Raw genomic sequence first — 21,101 nt, forward strand, 5'->3', positions numbered from 1 at the left:
TTTAGTTGCCACAGGGACAAAACACTTAAAAATTGAGAAACACGGCTCTAGCGACTCTCTCACTGGAGTGCACCCAAGCCTTTCCCCACCTCCTTCCCCAGGTCCTTTTCCTTCCTTCTCTCTTCTAAGCTCCAAGCGCTGTATTTTGTTTTAATGATATCTTTATTCTGCCGCTGTAACTTGTTTCCTGAGCCCATTTCTTCTACGGATCACTTCTATTTCTGTGACTTTCTAAATAAACTGTCTTATAAGTGTGAGAAAAAAAGAGAGAGAGAAAGAACCATTGCCCTAATAACTCAAAGCCCGCTTTAAAAATAAGGCGAGGTTCATTGAAGACAAGAGGTTCACTGAAGGACAGTTGCAAGTAAGGATGTGCATGAGACCGGATCAAGAGGATTCTCTGCTCCCGCCTGGCCCACGGCCTTTGCCTCATCCTCTTACCATGGCTTGCATGGCCCGCCTCCCCAAATGCCTCTAGAAGCCTTTCCTAGCCCCAGTCCTCTCGGAGCTGCTGTGCAACCTCGTGATGTCCAGTTGGCAACACTCCACGTTGACCGCGTTAGCGGTCACTCCCCAGTCCTCCGAGCCACCTCATTTGATGCCAGCGACCCCTGCCTGCCTCCTGGGCGCGCAGGGAATGTTTCCAGGGGATGGGCGACTGGGTGGCTGCGGCGCTCACCTCCATCACCGGGACTGGACAGGCGTCCTGAGGGTCCTGCGCGAGGTGTTGAGGCCCCAAATTCCAGGCCTCGGCGGCTGCGGCCCCGCCTCCTCCAGGCCTCGGCGGCGCTGATTGGCTGATCCGCCTAGGCGGTGGAGGGGGCCACCCGCGCCCCCTCCTCAGCTCCGCGGGGGCGCGCCCGCGGCACGCGACTGGGCGGGGCCGAGGGTGAGTGACGGCCGCCCGGGCCAATGGGGCGGGCGCGCGCCGCAGCCGCCGCCGCCACCGCCGCAGCCGCCGCCGCCGCCACCGCAGCCGCCGCCGCCGGAGCTCGGCCCCTGACGCAGGCCGAGGCGCCGCGCCGCTGCTGCTGCGGGCGGCGACGGCTGCACCATGGGCCGGCTGCCGCGGGCTGCCGCGCTGCCGCCGTGGCTGCGGCCGCTCCTGCTGCTGCTGGCCGGGGGTGAGTGCGCGCCGCGGCGGGCCGGGCGGGCGGGCGGTCGGGCGGGCTGCAGGCCGCGGTGCTGGACAGCTCCCGCCGCCAACAAAGGACGGCGCGGGGCGGGCGCGCGGGCTGGCGGGGCCGCGGCGCCGTCCTCCCGCCACACGCGCCCGAGGGGAGTGCGGGGCGTGGGGCGGCCGCGTGTGCCTTCGGTGTGTGTGGTTCCACGCGTGAGCGCCACACCCACACACCCACACACACACACACACACACACACACACACACAGCCTCACACACAGCCGCGAGCGAGCCCTGGAGTCGCGGGCGCCCGAGCACGCTCCCGGCGGCGCGGGGCGAGGGGCGCTCGGGGCCGGCCCCGGGGCGGAGAGGAGGATGCACGCCCGCCCGCCCGCCCGCCCGCCCGCCTCTGCGAAAGACAGACAGCCTCCCGGGAACGGGAGACAGGGAGACCGCATCCGAGGTCCCCTGGGGCCGCGGCGGGGAACGCGGGTGGGAGTGTCTGCGGCCCGAGGGGCGGCCGCCGCGCCTCCCCAGACAGCTGCTGCGACAGCGGGCTGTGTTGACGCGTGCGGGGCGCTCCGGGCCGGGAGGGAGGAGGGGTGTGTCATTGTGAATGCGGCTCCCGGGCCGTGCTGGGCAAGTTACTTTGTCAGGAGCTGACAAAGAGGAGGCTCTGCAGCCCCGGGTCCCCCTGTGTGACAGTGACGGTGCTGGATAGCTCCTGCGCAGCTGACAGCAGCGGGGTGAGACCCTCGGAGATGGTTTCCATGCACAGTTACTCAAGGGCACTGGGATGTATGTGGGTGGTGAAAGGTTCGGGGGGTGGGGGTCGGGGGCAGGTGTGCAATGGATGTGCCTGTGAGCAAGAGACAGTCTGAGAACAGCTTCGGAGGGGCAGACGGGATTTAGGTGTGTGCTGGGGTGAGGGGGGGCGGGGGTAGAGGGTGGAAACACAAAGTGTGTGACAGCCTCTGAGCCAGGCCACCAACACAGAATGGGGGTTGGGAGGAAGGAGACGGGCTATCTGCAAGAGCAGGTCATATCAGGACATGGCTAAGCAGCTTCTCCACGTGGCTGGCAGAGCGAGGGGGAGAGATGTCATGAGTATATATGGAGGTCTGACTGGGAGCTGGTGTTGGTGGAGAAGAGACCTGGGGTGAGTGTGTGCCTGGATTGTGTGCACGCTCCTATAGCCCGGAGTGAGTCCATTGCCAGTGGACACACAGGTGTGTGGCATGTTATAGGTAGCAGTGTGCATGGGACATTGGCGGGAAGCACTTCCCATACAGTTAGCCCACAAAGGCAGGCATGTGTGCGATGTGTGTGAGTGGAGGAGAGACCGGTGAAGGGTCTCTTCCTGAGGGGGGAGCAGCCTTTGCTTGCTGGTGGCAGTGAGATGTGCCGTTACCGTGGGCCATAGCGACAGAATCCCCAGAAAACCGTCCGGGAGGGGAGAGGGGAGCTCCTGAGCATGTCCCAGGAAGGCTCGGTTCAGCAGGGGTCCATCAGGGATGGGTGTGCACAGGAAAAATGTCCACAAGTGCTTCTTTCAGACACACACACACACTTACCTCCATCCTTGCACATCTTAAATCCCCTTTGAAGAAGGCAAGATTCAACAAATCAATTAAAATTTATTAGTTCACCAGTTCTTTCTGGGACAGCCACACCGGAACTGGCCATGCCCACTTGTAACTGCCTGTACCCTTACATGGCTAGCCATGGCTTACTCTGGGCAACTTTTCTCCCTTCTATTCTTTCCTCTTCTCCCTCCATACACATTCCTCATGACACCTATATTATCTCCATGTATGGGTTACATGTGAATCTAGCAGGATGTCTCTTTCTTACACGCCTTTGTGCAGAAACCCTACACAAGCGTTTTTCTCTGACACACACAGACACACATGAGTCTAAGTATGTATGTGGTAGGGTGACAGTGCTAGACAGTTTCTGCTGTAGCTGACACTCAAGGGTGTGAGGGCAGTGTAACAGATGCTGCCGGGCAGCTCCAGGACTGGTGCTTAGGGAGATCTGGACCACAGAGCTGCTGATTAAGAGGACAATGAGGATGGAGCTGATGGTGAAAATCAGAAAAGGATGTCTGGATCAGGAGCAGATTGCAGGGGAGATAAGACATGGGATTACTAAGGGCTCATTTTATGTGTTTTTTGTTTTTTTCCCCACTCATTCGCCTGTTTTTCGAATGTGTTTGGGTCAGATTTTTATTATTTGAGGCTGATCCTCTAATCCTTTCACGCCCCTTCTTTTTCTCTCCCTTCCTCTATTGGCAATGATGAAGTAACAGGAAATTATGGGTGTTTAAGGAAAAAGTTACGAAGAGTGTAATTCTGAAATTGCAAATCAGGTGGGGTCTCAAGTAAGGCAGGTTAGTTAAGTGCAAAAATACTTATACGTAGAATGAATAAGTCTCAGCTACTATTTTAATGGGCAAGTTTGAAAATAAGTAACCTCTCAATTACCTAAACAATTACTCATTGCCGAAGCTGTTGAAAACATCAAGGTCTATAAAAAGAAAAACATAATTATAGTGGAAAATAACTTCAAGAACACGGAACTATTTATTGGAGAAATAATGAAAAACTAGATTCCTTTTTTTTTTTTTTTACACACAGTAAAAAAACCTTATTTCAGTAAGGTTATCAAAATATCTGTTAATTCCTGCCAGGTTGTTGGGAAAGGAAGACAAGGTTGGGGAAGGGAGCAGAAGTAGAGAAAGACTGTGGCTTCTCTGCTTGACAAGTAAAGGACTGGGTTCGGAGAATGGAGGAATCAACTGTCATAGAAGTGATAGAGAATAGACCCAGTGACTTCAGACCATAGTCCCCTGCGCAAAGAGCTTCACTGACTAAAAAGTATATTATCCCCAGAGGTGGGAAGTCAACAGGACTGCTGGTCAGACTTTCCTCAAGAGGACAGACACAGTTTTCTCAAGATTCAAGCTGTGCTGGAGAGTCTGACCAAGGCCAGAGGCAGTGACTGCGCTGCCACCACACCACAGTTCAGCTCTGAGAGAGTCCTTGGATTTTTTTTTTTTTTAATATTTTATTGATTTTCTTACAGAGAGGAAGGGAGAGAGATAGGGAGCTAGAAACGTCAGTGAGAGAGAAACATCGACCAGCTGCCTCTTGCACACCCCCCACTGGGGATGTGCCTGCAACCAATGTACATGCCCCTGACTGGAATCGAACCTGGGACCTTTCGGTCCGCAGACCGACTCTCTACCACTGAGCCAAACCGGTTTTGGAAAGTCCTTGGATTTTGAAGAGGCAATGTGTGTTTTGATTCTCCACTTACTTTGTAAAAGGTAAAATTCCAAGAATTGTTGCCCGGCTGGCAGGGCTCAGTGGTTAAGAGTCGACCTATGAACCAGGAGGTCAGGGCTCGATCTCCCGTGGGGGACATGTAGGAGGCAGCAACTCAATGATTCTCCCTCTCCCTTCTTCTCTGAAATCAATAAAAATATATTTTAAAAAATTCCAAGAATTTTTAAAATCAGTTTGCACTTTTCTAAAAAAGCTGAAGTACCCGGCCAGTGTTGCTCAGTGGTTGAGCTTCAATTTATGAACCAGGTGGTCAGTTTGATTACCTGTCAGGGCACATGCCCGGGTTGCGGCCTCAATCCCCAGTAGGAGCATGCAGGAGGCAGTTGATCAGTGATTCTCATCATTAATGCTTTTTTCTCCCTCCCTCTCTCTTCCTCTCTGAAATCAATAAAAATATGTTTAAAAATTTTTTTATTTTAAAAAAATATATTTTATTGAGATTTTTTACAGAGAGAAAGGGAGAGGGATAGAGCATTAGAAACATCAATGAGAGAGAAACATCAGTCAGCTGCCTCCTGCACACCCCTTACTGGGGATGTGCCCACAACCAAGGTACATGCCCTTGACCGGAATCAAACCTGGGACCCTTCAGTCCGCAGGCTGATGCTCTATCCACTGAGCCAAATTTTATTTTAGGGCTAATTTTTTTTTTTTTTAAATGAGAATGGCATCTAAGAATCCCTTCACAGTCCCTGGGTCTCAGGACTGTCCCCCAAAGCATCACCCCACTTCAGGTTCTTTGCTGTGGAGACATGTCTTAACCCCACCGCAGCCTGTCCTCTCTGGCCTCTCATAACCACCGGGCTTTTGTGTTTGTGCAGGGGTGTCCCTGGGCGCATATGCAGCTGGATCTGATGAACCTGGCCCAGAAGGCCTTACCTCCACCTCCTTCTTGGACCTCCTGCTGCCCACTGGCCTGGAGCCGCTGGACGCAGAGGAGCCCAGCGAGGCCATGGGACTGGGAGCTGGCCTGGGAGCCCCGGGGTCAGGCTTCCCCAGCGAAGAGAGTGAAGAGTCCCGCATTCTGCAGCCACCGCAGTACTTCTGGGAAGAGGAGGACGAGCTGAATGACTCCAGTCTGGACCTGGGACCCACTGCAGGTAGCTCTTCTGAACAGTATGTGCTGATTGCAGCTGGGTAGGAGGCATTCCTGGCAAAATGCCAAAGGACCATTTTCTTGCTCAAATCGCATCTCTTCTCTTCTCTCCGCCAGCTTTCTCTGTGCATCGGAGCCAAGTCTCTGGGATTCTGAATGTCTTACAGGCCCTTTTCTCTTTGATATTCACTGCTATTTAGTGAGCCTGTATTCTGTGCCCTAATATTATCCCCAGTTTATACCTGAGAAAACTGAAGCTTAGACAAGTTAAAAGCAAGCTTAAGGTCATACAACTGTTCATATTGTCAAGTCATGATTCAAGTCATGAGGTCTTTCCAAGGTCTGGGATTTGTTTGTTTTTCTGTGCTCTGCTGTATTGTCTCTGTTGAAGGTTCCTGGAAGTCCACACATGCTATGTCCCGCCTTAAGTCTCTCTGGCACCATCAAGATGTTCTGGTTATCTTGCCCTCAGACATGGGCCAGAGCTGGTTTCTGGACCTACAGAGCATGACCAATAGAAATGTGGGAGCTGGGCTCAGCAGGAATGCATATACGTACCACGGCTGATTACAGATGCAACAGAGCTTCCATGCTTCTAGCTACAGCAGCTGTGCCCATGTCCTTGGCCAGAAGGAGCCCATTTTAAATGTCAGACTGTCAAATCTGTGTGTGCATGCATGAGCGCATGCACATGGGGTTACAGAATTTAGCTCTAATTACAAAAAAACCCTGAAAATTGTAGAAAATATAGAAACAGTACAAATATAAAATCCTGATATTATCTCACAACTAAAATACAATTACTATTAATAGTTTTGAGTGCTTTCTTCTAGATAGTTTTACATACAAAATTGGAGTCATAATGGACATAAGGTCTTCACTTAAAGTATTTCAGAAATGAATTTCCACATCATTAATATTCTTTTATAAACTGATTCTTAATAACTACATAGTATCTCATCATGTGGCTCATCATATGTATGAAACAGGTTCTCTATTGTTGAATATTTAGGTGTTGTTGTTGGTTTTTTTTGTTTTTTTTTTTAGTTTTTATGCTGCTATAAATATCCTCATATGTTTTTGTACTTTTCTGATTCTTTGCTTAGATAAATTTCTAAAATAAAATTTCTAAAGGTGTGTCAGTCAGCATCCCAATCAGAAACTTAAGACAGAATCAAACTAAAATAATCCAAAGAGGTTTTATTTATAGAGCAGTGAATTTACAAAGGTATAGGTAGGAACAGGTGACCACAGAGGATTTGCTTTACACCCCTCCTTACTTTCCCCATTTCATAACTCTCTCCCCCTCTCTCCCTCTCTCTCTTTCTCTCTTTCTCCCTGCCCCATTGGCTTCTCTAGGTGTCATTATAATAAAAATGCCTGTCATTCATTGAACACAAGCCATGTAATGGGCGGTTTGCATACATTCTGCTCATGCCAAGTCCACAACATACCAGCTCCACAACACAGGTCTGTTTTCTTGTCTCTACTGTACATAACTAAAGAGCTGTGAGGTGGGGACACAAGTGCCCTCCAATGGACAAGAGGTATAGAATAGGCAGAGAAGGAACTAGGCTCCCTCATTGCTCATCTTTTGATTGGTCTGCTTGCCCACAGCAAGAGCTTTGCCCAAGGCACATACTTGTGTACAGCAGAGCTGAGTCTAGAATCAGTTTTTCCTGAGCAGTGTGTACCTGTGGACCCGGGCTGTTGCCACAGGAGCACATTGATGGTATGTGTTAGTTAGGAAACCAATGAATTTTTTTAATTGGAAAAAAATATATAGAATGCTTCACAAATTTGCATGTCATCCTTGCACAGGAGCCATGCTAATCTTCTCTGTATCTTTCCAGTTTTAGTGTATGTGCTGGTAAGGTGTGCCTGTACCAGTATATTTTATCATTACCTGTATTATTGTACATCTCATTTCTAATTTGTTATTCCTAGAAGAACTAGAGCTGGTGCCTTCGCTCCCCTTCTGTAGCAGTGATCGTGAGGGGTGGGGCAAGGGTCCAATGGCAAAAGCAGCTGGTGGAGTTTCTGTTTGACTGATGATGAGTGGATTCCTTTTCTAAACTTGACTTCAGTCTCTTTATCTGTGAGACCATGCAAATAATAAATTGAAGTCTTTTGCAGATTTAAAATATTATGATTCTCAGACAGTTCAATTGAAAAAAGCAGTCTCAAAAAGGTAGGGGAAAAATGTAATGTAGATTTGCCACTTTACCATCAAGCCAACATAAAGCTGGATCATTTAGCTCATGCAGAATTGTTAATGATTAAGAATATTTTGCCTGAGTTTGCAAAACCAAGATGGCGGCATAGGTAAGCACCTGAACTTGCTGCCTCGCAAAACAACTTCAAAACTACAACTAAAAGACAAAATGGACATCATCCAGAACCACAGGAAGGCTGGCTGAGTGGAAATTCTACAACTAGAAGGGAAGAGAAAAGCACACTGAAACTCAGAGGAGCTGCGGAAGTAAAGGCAGAGGTATGGAGGCATGCATGCGGAGAGGGCTGGCAACTGAGTATGCGACAGGCTTTTTCAATCTGCAGGGAGGCACAAGCTCCCCACTGCTCTGAACTCCATTTCTGGGCAAGACTCTGGGGACCCGGACTCATCCAGGGAGAAACTGGACTGTCTGGCAGCGGGTGGAACTTGAGGGTGGGTTTCTCTCAGAAGTGCTTGCAGCAATTACCAATGGACACTGAGACCTCGGGGTCTCTTAGGGCAAGGCTGATGGGAAGCCATTGCTGTTTGCTTTGCACTGAAACTCCACCTTGTCCAAGCTGTGCGCAGAGGCTTTTGCATATGAATAGCCTGATCCTTTGAAATCTAAACTTACCTAACAAACTGCAGCTGAGTCAGAGAGACCCAGAATATCCAAAAGAAGGCTTAAGACTGCTCAGCAGCTTGTATTTCTTGACAGCTGAGCCTCATCTGGGCACCTCCAAACCCCAAACAAAGAAGAGGAATCTGCAGCTCTCTTCATAACTCTTACTGGCTGGCCTCAGGCAGAGGCTAAATTAGCACCTCCTTGGAGATCCAAGAGCCAGTGTACTCAGGGGTCAGAGTAGGACCATCCAGATTCCAACTCCTCAGATCCATAAGGGACACACTCAAGGGGCAGTCTCAGTGAGCACCAAAGCCCTACTGAAGCAAGTCTTGCCTCATAAGGATCTCTCCAGCACAGAAGTTCTCCCATTGTAGACACAGCTGATCATCACAACCAATTGGCCTGGAGGTCAATTCTTCCCAGTGATACCAATAACAATGAAGGCTTAACTATAACAAGACTGTGCACACAGCCCACAAAAGGGTGCACCAAGAGTGTCCACTCAGGTAACTGAGGAGGCTGAGCCACTAGGTCCTATAGGACACCTAGCACACAAAGCCACTCTATCAACTCAGGAAAGCAGCTAAAATGTGGAGACAAATAGGTCACAAATGAAAGAAATGTAGGAAAGCAAAAGAATGGTTATAGAGTTCAAAACCATGGTTATAAGGTTTTTCAAGAATTTTCTAGAAAAGGCCAATAAATTTAGTGAGACCCTCGAGGATAAGGCCAATAAATTTAGTGAGACCCTCGAGGATATGAAAAAGGACCAACTAGAAATTAAGCATACACTGACTTAAATAAAAAATATTATACAGAGACCCAACAGCAGACTAGAGGAATGCAAGAATCAAGTCAAAGATTTGGAATACAAAGAAACAAAAAACACCCAACTGGAAAAACAAAAGGAAAAAAGAATCCAAAAATATGAAGATAGTGTAAGGAGCCTCTGGGACAACTTCAAGCGTACCAACACCCGAATTATGGGGGTGCCAGAAGAAAAGAGAGAGCAAGATACTGAAAATCTATTTGAAGAAATAATGACAGAAAAATCCACCCCCCCCCCCCCCCCCCGGTGAAAGAAATAGACTTACAAGTCCAGGAAGTGCAGAAAACCCCAAACAAAAGAAATCAAAAGAGAACCACACCAAGACACATCATAATTAAAATGCCAAGAGCAAAAGACAAAGAGGGAATAATAAAATCAGTAAGAGAAAAACAGTTACCTACAAGGGAGCCCCATACGATTGTCAGCTGGTTTCTAAACAGAAACTATGCTGGCCAGATGGGAGTGGCAAGAAATATTCAAAGTGATGAATAGTGAGAACCTACGACCAAGATTACTCTACCCAGCAAAACGATCATTCAGAATTGAAGGTCAGATAAAGAGCTTCACAGATAAGAAAAAACTAAAGGAGGTCATTACTGCCAAACCATTATTATATAAAATGCTGAAATATTCTTTAAGAAGAGAAAGAAGAAAAAGGTAAAGATAAAAATTATGAACAACAAATATATATCTATCAACAAGTGAATCTAAAAATCAAGTGAATAGAAAATTTAATGAACAGAATAAACTGGTGAATATAATAGAATCAGGGGCATAGAAAAGGGGTAAAAGGATGTGGAGGTAAAGGGATGTGGGGGTGCTGGAAGAGACTGGACAAAAATCATACACCTATGGATGAGGACAGTGGGGGCAGTAAGGGCAGAGGGTGGGGTAGGAACCGGGTGGAGGGGAGTTTTGGGGGGGGAGGGGAGAGGAACAATTGTAATAATCTGACAATAAAGATTTATTTAGAATTTTTAAAAATTATTATTTAATTATTTTAAATAATTTATTATTTAAATTATTATTATTTTTTAATATGTTTTATTGAATTTTTACAGAGAGAAAGGGAGAAGGATAAATAGCCAGAAACATCGATGAGAGAGAGACATCGATCAGCTGCCTCTTGCACACCCCCCACTGGGGATGTGCTCGCAACCAATGTACATGACCTTGACCGGAATCGAACCCGGGACCTTTCAGTCCGCAGACCGACACTCTATCCACTGAGCCAAACTGGTTTGGGCTATTATTTAAATTATTTTTTTAATTAAAAATTATATTTAAAAAAAGAATATTTTGCATGCCAGTGTCACTCAGGCATTGAGCATCAACCCATGAACCAGGAGGTCTTTGTTCGATTCACCATCAAGACACATGCCCTGATTTCTGGCTCTATCTCCAGTAGGGGGTGCGCAAGAGGCAGCCAGTGATTCTCTCTCATCATTGATGTTTCTTCCTCTTTCTCTCCCTCTCCCTTCCTCTTTAAAATAAAAAAAAATATATATATATACTGGTTACTTATTTATCTCAAGACTGTCCTTTTTTTTTTTTTTTTTTTTTCAGAGAGGAAGGGAGAGGGAGAGAGTCAGAAACATCGATGACCGGAATCAAACCTGGGACCCTTGAGTCTGCAGACTGATGCTCTATCCACTATCCACTGAGTCAAACCAGTCAGGACAAGACTGTCCCTATTGTCACCCTCAACTTTTTTTTGTTTTCTAAATTCCTTAGTAAAATTCTCTGCAAGCAGTTTTAATTTCCCCAAGTGAACAAGTTGGTGTTCTACAAGAAAAGAGATAACTCTTTGGGCTTGGCAAGTTCTAGAAAGCCTACTCAAACAGGCACACAGGTGTTTCTGGCTCAGTGACTGCTTCAAGCAGGTGGGGTCCTGGGGTTGAACCTGAATCAGAGCCCGCCTTGCTCCACTGTGCTTCCCCTTCAGGCTTCATTCTTAGGGAGGCTGTTCAAGAGCCCCTAGTACCTGCAATGTCATTCTTCTTTCCTGTAACAGCCCCAGCAGAAGCAAAATGTGCCTTTCCATCACTTTTGGAAAAGTATCAGAGGGGAAGCTCATTAGTTTGGTTGGAGTCCTGAGCCCATCTCCCACCAGTCCTAAGGCCACTGGGACAGAGGTCTCTCACTGGCTCATAGTGGGTCTTGGGGCCCTCTACTCCTGCACTAAGAAGAGGGGAGAATTGGAGAGCCATTAACCAAAATGGGGGGGGGGGGAGGGGGAAGGGTTGAAATGATGATTGGGCATAAACCACATTGCATTTGAGGAAAGAACATTCATGAAGTATTTATATTTTATAAAGTATTTTTACACACGTTTTTTACCTCACTGCAGCCAGATGAAATTTGTAAAAGCAGGCATGATTAGTATCCCTGTTTTATAGATAAGGAAACTGGCTTAGAGAGGTGTAAAAGGGGTACTAAATTACCCAGGTAATAAGTGGCAGAGCTGAATCTCAAGTCTGAGATTTCCAATTCAAGATCTGCTATTCCTCTCTATATGAAATCATTCATGAGTCTACTTTAATTACTGTTGCCTGTAATGAATTTTATAGAAAGCAGATCATCAAAGCAGCTGTCTGCTGAGACCTAGACATTCATTCTATACAGTGAATCCTTGTTGAGACTGTATCTGCTATAGAATGTTTAGCCTTCTGAGTCACTGCCCATACATCAGGCGTGTTCACTAAGAGGAGGACCAGCTGTCAGAAGCACTTCACCTAGGCAAAAAGAAAAAAAAATCTGTATTTTTGTTTTATGCTGGTAATGAGTATCATTATATGAAAGTTAGAAAAGGCAAACAGGTTAAAAGGAGAAAGTAAAAGCCACCTATAATCCCATCACTCAGAGTTAACAAATGTAAACATGTATATTTTTCTGAACTTTTTCCGTGTGGGAAATACATAAAATATACTTTTACAAAAAATAGTGATTATAGTGTACAGATCTTGCTGTTTATGTTACCAACATCTTTCCAAGCAAGCGACCACAGCCTTCCCACCTCATCTGTAAGGCTGATCTGTAGTGTGATGGGCTTCCATTTCTCAGTCTACCCCCTGCTGTGTGAGGCCTGGTTGGTTCTAATCTTTGTTATGTGAACTGTGCCATAATGGAATTTTTTTTTTTTTTAAATGAGAATTCTTAAAACCAAATTGTTATGAACATCCTTAATTGTTTCTTTAGGGTGCACTTCTAGAAGTGAAATTTTGGGTTCAGAATATGTGTTTTTTAAATTTTTCATTGATATAGCCACCCCCCCTCCAAAAATGTAGAGTGATTTCTGTTCAAGTCAGCACGGATTCAATAATGGCCATTATGCAGGATATATACTAGAGGCTTGGTGCACAGATTTGTGCACTGGTGGGGTCCCTTGCCCTGGACTGCCAAGGGGTCCTGGACATCCCCTGAGGGGTCCCGGATTGTGAGAGGATGCAGGCCAGGCTGAGGGACCCCACTGGTGTATGATCAAGGCTGGGGTGGGACCACGGCATGTCTGGCCCAGACCACAAAAGCAAGCTAACCTACTGGTTGAAACATCTTCCCCCTGGTGGTCAGTGTACGTCATAGCAACTGGTCAAATGGTTGGACACTTAGCATGTTAATATATAGGAGATATATATATTTTTTGGTAGGCTAAAAAAATTTGTCATCTTGTTTAATTTATGCTTCTTTCATGACTACTGAGGTTGAGGTAGCTTTTAATTATACTGAAAGCTTCTTCTTTTGTATCTCTGTTTTATACAAATCTATTATGAGTTTTGTATTAGCATTTGGTTAACTGGCTTGAGTGTTGCACTCAGGGGACAATTTTTAGTGATTCAACATTAATCCAAAGGGATATTGAAAGTGATTTTCAAGGCCACTGGCCCTCTTGCCTGTTTTAATTCCATGTCTTAAACAGAGGAATCAGTTCATTAATATTTAAGCAGATACAAAAGGTCATCCATGAAATATGGCTTTCTTGGAAGGAAGAAATAAAGTCCAGTGTGGCCTTGATAAACGGGGGAACAAGACCTACGAAACTGTGATGAGCCCTGGCCAGTGTGCCTTAGTTGGTTGGGAGTTGTTCTGTGGACAGAGAGGTTGTGGGTTCCATTCCTGATCAGGGCACTTGCCTGGGTTTCAGGTTTGATCCCGTACATACAGTGTGTTCAGCGTGTCCGGGAGGCAACAGGTGGATGGATATTTCTCCCTCCCTCCCTCTCTCTCTAAAATAAATGAAAGCATGTCCTGTACTGGAAAAAATGCACACAAAACAAAACCGAACAAAAAAACCTGATGGAATGTAAGAGACAGAAAATGCAACATGATCGATTTAGAGAACAAAAGCCAGTACCATGGTGAGATTCAAAGGGAAAAAGAAAAGAATCCAAGTTGTCAGGAGACCTGGAGCTTCATCATAGTGGCCTCTAAAGCAGTGTTTTTCAACCTTTTTTGGGCAAAGGCACACTTGTTTCATGAAAAAAATCACGAGGCACACCACCATTAGAAAATGTTAAAAAATTTAACTCTGTGCCTATATTGACTATATATAAAGTAATTCTCTTGAATAGGAATCAAATAAACACAAAGAAAGTATTTTATAATTACTTTATTATGAAATATTAAGTAAACAAAATAGTGAAAAATTATAAAATTCTTGTCTTGTCTGCACCTACGGCACACCAGGCAACATCTCGCGGCACACTAGTGTGCTGCGGAACAGCGGTTGAAAAACGCTGCTCTAAAGGCCTCTGAGCCACCTATCACATCGCCTGGGGAGAGTGCGGCTTAAGTGCTGTGATGAATGATGTTACCGGTACTTCCACCAAGAACCTTCTTTTACATTGAGCATCAGTTAGCCTCTAGTTAGTGGATCTTTAATTTCAATAATTCATTCAGCAAATATTAGTTGTGTAACTACTCTGTTGATTTTGTATAACAACTGTTAAAACTTTGGCAAATCCAGAGTTTTCACAGGAGAAGAAAAATATTAATAGGAAAGGTTGCAAATAAGGAATAATTATTGATGGTTGTTTAGCCCCAGGGAAAGAAGGCTAAATTAGGGCAACTAAGACAATTCGTAGGGTTGTGTGTGTTTTTCCTGAGGGAGATACTTCCCAGGTGTTCCTTACTTAGTAGATAAAACAGAAATGGGCTTAAGTTATAAATGAACCATCAGTTAGATTTAAGGAAATTAGGGCGAGAGGGGAAAAAAAAAGCCAACAACAGCAGTTCCTCTCTAAGGAGGCCAAGGTGTGTTCTCGAAAGGATTGTGAACCCATCTTTTTTAGACTTACTAGCCAGGCACCTGCCAGAGGGCTGAGGCTATCAGAGAGCCTCCTAGGTCCCTCCCAGTGTTAGACCCCTAGACTCCTCGTAGTCCCATTATAACAACAGGCTGACCACAGATAATACCTACTGGGAGATGGATTGTGTGGAAAGCTTAGAGGAGTGCAAGACATGTAGTGAGACTTTTAGAGATTGCCTTGGGGAGAAAAAAGTACCTTCCATGGGACAGATGTGTTTGCATTCATTATGCCATTTCATCTTAGCCTCCTGTAGCAGAGGGGTGGGTGTGCAGAGTCTAGAGGCCAGTCAACCAGCCTGCAGAACTCTGAAGCTTGACCTTGTCTCTCACATTTTGCCCAGTATGGTGACTCAAGCACAGCTTTAAAGAGATTGGCTGTGGCCAGAGGGGCAGATGAACTGGGAGAGGTGATGCTACTGCTGTCAATTGGCTCTTCTCAGTGTCTGAAGATGAGTCTTAGGAGGTGTCTTGAAAGACTGGCTTTGGCCAAACGGGTTTGGCTCAGTGGATAGAGCGTCAGCCTGCAGACTGAGGGGTCCCGGGTTTGATTCCAGTGGGGGGGTGGGGGGGGCCCAAGAGGCAGCTGGTCGATGATTCTCTCTCATCGATGTTTCTGACTCTCTATCCCTCTCTCTTCCTCTCTGTAAAAAATCAATAAAATATATATTTTTTTAAAAAAAGAAAAAAAGACTGGCTTTGACTAAATATGAGCCTGAGTTGTATAACTTCACAGCGTGACAAATTTAGCTTCAAAGCTTAGAGAAAGTACCCTCTACTCTCCAAGCTTGTGTTCCCTCATCTGTAAGAGGTGGGGCAATGGGCCTTTGGATCTCGTAGGGCCCCTGTATCTGGAGTGGGTAGCTGGATTTTCCCCAGGACTTACAGCAGATGTAGTTTCCAATGATGGCCACCAGAAGGACTGCAGCTTCACGCGCTGGTGTGTCACTGAAGAAAGAGGTTCACAGCCCATCAATCATGAGAAGACTAGAGGACCGGGAGGTGGCCTGTCTTCCCTGGACAGGAGACCCATTCCCCTCTCCCTCCTCCTCACTTCTCTCCTCTCCCTTTCTTTTCTCGCCGTATCTCTGGCTATCTCCTTTCCCTCATCCACCTCACTTCTTTTTTTCTTTCTTTTTTTTTTTTCTCTTCTTCAATCGCCAATTTACTCCTTTATTCCCCTCCAAAATGGCAGCTAAGGCTTCTGCTCCTTTCTCCGTGTTGCAAGTCCCTGGAAGCCTGGTTTCCCTGCCTTGGACACCTGAGTGGGACAAGCACTTTTCCCTGTCCTCCAGGCTTGTTCTGTGTCATGGCAACTGTGCTCCTTCCTCCTGGAGAGTTCTGTGAGCTCTTCGTCCAGGATGACCTGACCTGCCCTCTTCTCTCTTCTTTTGGTGGTTCCAGCACATTCACCAGCCAGTAGTTAAAGTGATCTTTTCCTCCTTCCCTCCCTCCCTCCCTCCCTCCCTCCCTCCCTCCCTTCCTCACTCCTTCCCTCCCTCCCTCCCCCTCCCCTTTCCCTCTTCTCCTAAAATTTTCAAATTTACAGAAAACCTACAAGAATAAATCCTATATACTTTTCACTCAGGTTCCCCTATTTTTAACATTGCTTTATTCTGTATATGTATATGTAGACATATAGACATAGAATTTTTCTAAACAAGTTGCAGACATGATATTCCTTTACCCATAAATATTTCAGTGTATATATTTTTTCAATACTCACCTGAAGATATGTTCATTGATTTTTAGAGGGAGAAATATTGATGTGAGAGAGAAACATTGACCAGTGTCCTTTCATACAATCCCACCGGGAATAACCTTCAACCTAGGTTTGTGCCCTGACTGGGAATTGAACCTGCAACCTTTTGGTTCATGGGACAACACTCCTACCAACTGAACCACCCGGCCAGAGCAGTGTGTATTTCTTAACAGCAAAGACATTCTATTACAAAACCACAGTACAATTATCACAAATCAGGAAATTCACATTGATGTGATACTATTATATAACTCCAAACTTTATGCAAACTGTGCCAGTTTTCCCAGTAGTGTCCTTTATAGCAAATGAAAAAAAAATTTTTTTCTAGTCCGCTGTCCAGTCCAGAATCATGTACTGCATTTAGTCATCCTATCTCATTTGTCTCTTTTATTCTGGAAAAATTTCCAGGTTTTCTTTGTCTTTCATGACTTGTGACATTTTTGAAGGGGATAGGCCAGGTATTTTATAGAATACATCTCAATTTTGGTTTAGACTCAGGTTCTGTATTTTTCTCAGATCATGTGTAGTTATACTGTTGGATAAAGCTTGGCATATTTTCTTTTTCATCTTTTAAAAAAAAAATTCTCAACTAAGGACATGCTTAGAGAGAGGAAGGGGAAAAGAAAGGGAGAAGGAGAAGAAGAGGGAGAGGGAGAGGGAGAGAGAGAGAGAAGGAGTTAGAATGATGGAAGGTTTTAGTTACTAAGTCTGTAATACTAAAAAAAAAAGTATAATTTAACAAAAGTGGGATAAGTCTAATTATTTAAATATTATTGTCGGCTTTCAATTATCACTATCATTCAGCTTCTAAAAAATCATGCTTTCTCATAGAATAAATTTTTCTTTTTGTAATGATTCTGAGTTCTTAGATCTTTGTTCTAATTTGCATACTTGCTCTTTAGGCCTTCTGCACAGCTTCCACCCTGAGATTTATTTTTATGACATTCCTCTCATGTTTTTTGATTTCTCCTATGTCTTTTGGGAAGATAGATTTCTTGGAGAATGTCCTTAAATCATTTCCTCAGAATCTATGGATTGTAAACCTTTTAGTCTTTATATATAAAAATGTCTTATTTTTATTTATTTATTTATTTATTTATTTATTTAAAATATTTTATTGATTTTTTTACAGAGAGGAAGGGAGAGGGGTAGAGAGCTAGAAACATCGATGAGAGAGAATCATCGACCAGCTGCCTCCTGCACACCCCCTACTGGGGATGTGCCCGCAAGCAAGGCACATGCCCTTGACCGGAATCGAACCTGGGACCCTTCAGTCCGCAGACCGACGCTCTTCCACTGAGCCAAACCGGTTTCGGCAAAAATGTCTTATTTTTAAAGCACACTTGAATGATAATTTAGTTGGGTATTAAATGCCAAATTGAAAAATGAACTTCCCTTAGAATTTGGAATCTATTTTTCAGTTTCCTTCCTGCAGCTTAGTGTTATTAGTTAGAAGTATGATGATAATTTGATGATCTGTTTCTTGTTCCTTTATGGATAACCCGTTTTCTTTCTGAGAGTCTTTAGGATCTTCTCTTGCCACTTAGGATGCCGAGTTGCCATAAAAATAAGGCTTGGTTTGAGTCTTCTATGGTTCACTTTGTTTGTATACCTCTTCACTATTAAGATTCATACTTCCAGGCTTCAGAAATTGATATCTCTCTCTCTCTCTCTCTCTCTCTCTCCTCTCCATTTTATTGATTCTATCTTTTTTGGAGTCATAAAAAAAAAATCTTGTATTTTTGCTTTTGCTTTGGAGTTTTCTCTTGACTTTTTTTCCAGATGTTTTATTGAAATTTTACACTTGAACAATTGAATTTCAACTTCTAAGAACTTTTTCTTTTTAAAGATTACTTGATTTTTTATTATCCTGTATTTATTTTAGGGATGCAATATTTTTGGCTCTTTCTAAGGATATTAATTGAAATTTTTAATTGTATTCTGTTCCCTGAATTTTCTGTGTTCTGTGTCCTTGCTAACTCCACAGTTGTTCTTTGCCCTTTAACTCTTTTGGTAAGAAAGCTTCCCTCTTCCACTGCTATCTTTTACTATGTTGTTTTGCCCAAGATGTTATTTATTCTATGATCTCATATGCTTTCCATGGCCCCAGAAATTTATCTAAACTTTTAAGACTTTCATTTTGATAGTGAAAAAAAAATTTTGTCATTTGACAGGAACTTTGGAGGAAGTGGTGGAGGGAGAGAAGGAAATAGGCTTAGTTCACCACCTTAAACTATTCCCACCTCTCTCAGTATTTTATTTATTTATTTATTTATTTTATTTTTTATTAAGGTATTATATGTGTACATATCTTTCCATTGCCCCCCCATGCCCATACATGCCCTCCCCCCAACAGTTTTCCGTCCATTGGTTTTGCTTATATGCATGCAGACAAGTCCTTCGGTTGATCTCTTATCTCCCCCATATCTCCCTATCCTCCCTGCTGTCATTTACAGTCTGTTTGTTGCTTTACTGTCTCTGTATCTATCTTTTTGTTCATCAGTTTATAATGTTCTTTATTATCCATAAATGAGTGAGGTCATGTGGTGTTTCTCTTTCATTGACTGGTTTATTTCACTCAGTATGATGGTCTCCAATTCCATCCAGGTTGCTGCAAATGATAAGAATTCCTTCTTTTTTATGGTAGCATAGTATTCTATTGTATAGATGTACCATAGTTTTTTGATCCAATCATCTGCTGACGGGCACCTAGACTGTTTCCAAATCTTAGCTATTGTAAATTGTGCTGCTATGAACACAGGGGTGCATATATCCTTTCTGATAGGTGTTTCTGGTTTCTTAGGATATATTCCTAGGAGTGACCCAGTAATCTCAGTATTTTAAAACTGTCTTTGATATTTATTATTTTGAAACAAAATGACAGCCAATAAAAGTTCCCACCTAAATATAACCTCTGGTATTTTGAATGAATTCCCAGCAAAACTGGTCTATTTTTTTTTCCATATGCCGTTATAGTAAAGAAGATTCCTTGAAAAGCCAGAAAACATTCTGGTTTCAAGGGTGTCTCCTAATTTTTCTGCTTCAAAATATAATTTCTAGAGTAGCAATGAGAATAAAAATTCCCTCTCCCACTGCTAACAGTGTCCCTGGACCTTCTGGAAGGCTTTAAAAACTGCGGGCTCAGCCGTGGCCTTTCACTAGCTCTCCTTGCATCTTTTTCATCTTCTGAGTTACAGAATAAGAGCACAGTTTAGGAACAATGGTCATAATCCATGGGTCTCATCTGTTCCTGTGATCAGAGGGTCCTTACACCTCATAAAGGGAACCTTTTATAATGGGGTGTTCTTGGTGAAACACTAAATAAATTATAAAACAATAGAGAAGATATCCATCAAACTGTTAATAAGGGCTATTTCTGAGAGGTGCAATCATGTTAACTTTCTACCTTATACATTTCTGTATTCATGGAATTTGTGTGTCAGATTTTGGTCATTTTTATTATCATGAAGGAAACGAGGGCCAGCCTGGCCTCTGTTTCCCCTGCAGTCTTCCCCTTTCCCTTCCCCAGCTATATTTCCCAGTCTTTTCTGATGGAACCAATAGTGCGATCTCCCCACTGTCCTCCCAGGGGTCTCATGGTTCTTTTATATCATCTGCTCAGCAAATACTACGCAAAGCAATGAATAATAAAACCATTGAATGAATTTTCCGTCTCTGTCCTTAGATTATGGTTTCCCAGACTTGACTGAGAAGGCAGGTCCTTTAGAAGACACCAGCCAGGGCCAAGAGGCGTCGAGCCTCCCCCCTCCCTTGCCTAAGATGAACCTGGTAGAGCCACCTTGGCATATGGCTCCTGGAGAGGAGGAAGAGGAGGAGGAGGAAGAGGAGGAGGAGGAGGAGAAAGAAGAGGAGAAGGAGGATGTAGAGAAAGAAGAGGAGGAGGAGGAGGAGGAGGAGAAGGAGGAACTGCTGCCTGTGAACAGAGCCCAAGAAGAAGCCCAAACTCAGGTCCATGACTTTTCTCCCACCAGCAGCAGCCAGGGCCCCCTGGCCCCCAAACACAAGCATGAAGAATCTGGGGACCAGGCCTCCTCGGGTGTGGAGGTAGGGAGCAGCATGGAACCAAGCCTGTCTCCGCCCTCCGTCACCCCAAGTACAGGGACCCTAGGGGGTCAGGATTTCACCAACCAGGAGGCAGGGGACACAGCGCTGCCAGCTGCAGGGCATGAGGTAGAATTTGAGTCTCCGCAGGAGGCAACTGAGGAGGCTACCACGGGAATAACTGTGTTGGCTGGCAAGCAAGGAGAGGTGCTGTCCTTGGCCTCATTCCCTCAAGCAGAAGCCCCAAGTGGGGCCGAGACCCCATATGAAGACCCCCTTTACCCTGGAGCCTCAGCCACTGTCCCCCTGGCCTCCCAAGAAATGGAACTGACACCGTCCTCTGCTACCGTGGGACAAGAAGACCTCGGCCAGCAGCCACAGGAAAGGCAGGCTGCCGAAGCTCAATCCAGAATCCCCTGGGATTCTACTCAGGTAACGAGGAGGCACCTGCAGGCCACTGGCTACCCTGGGGCTGCATTGCCGTGGGAGATCTGCCAGGCGGAGCATGGAGGGCCTTGACACCATGCGAGTCTCAGCAGACCTGTTGGGGATGCACACCTCATGGCTCAGCAGTGGGTGTCCGCACCACACTTACACACAAAGTAGAAGCTTTGGAAGAGTCTGCTGCCTGGGCCTGGTTTTAATTTGTTCAGGTGTTACTGCTGCTACTCTTGGCTTCCACACTGCTTATGACAGTGGCTAGAGTTTGTGCTTGACCTGAGTTCTCTCCAGCTGTTTC

At 45.0% G+C, this 21,101-nt stretch overlaps 1 protein-coding gene across 1 annotated transcript in view; it reads left to right on the forward strand.

Annotated features, from left to right (window-relative positions):
- Positions 1-932: 932 nt before the first annotated feature.
- PODXL2 (podocalyxin like 2) overlaps positions 933-21,101 on the forward strand; it is a 31,044-nt gene continuing 10,875 nt past the window's right edge. The window contains exons 1-3 of the mRNA XM_084887774.1: positions 933-1,124; positions 5,293-5,571; positions 19,986-20,794. Coding sequence (XP_084743900.1) covers positions 1,055-1,124; positions 5,293-5,571; positions 19,986-20,794 — 1,158 coding nt within the window. The 5' untranslated portion in view covers positions 933-1,054. The remainder of the gene's footprint in view (positions 1,125-5,292; positions 5,572-19,985; positions 20,795-21,101) is intronic.

This window comes from Pipistrellus hanaki (assembly GCF_964339955.1).
Source record: "Pipistrellus hanaki genome assembly, chromosome: 6".
Lineage (NCBI taxonomy): Eukaryota > Metazoa > Chordata > Mammalia > Chiroptera > Vespertilionidae > Pipistrellus > Pipistrellus hanaki.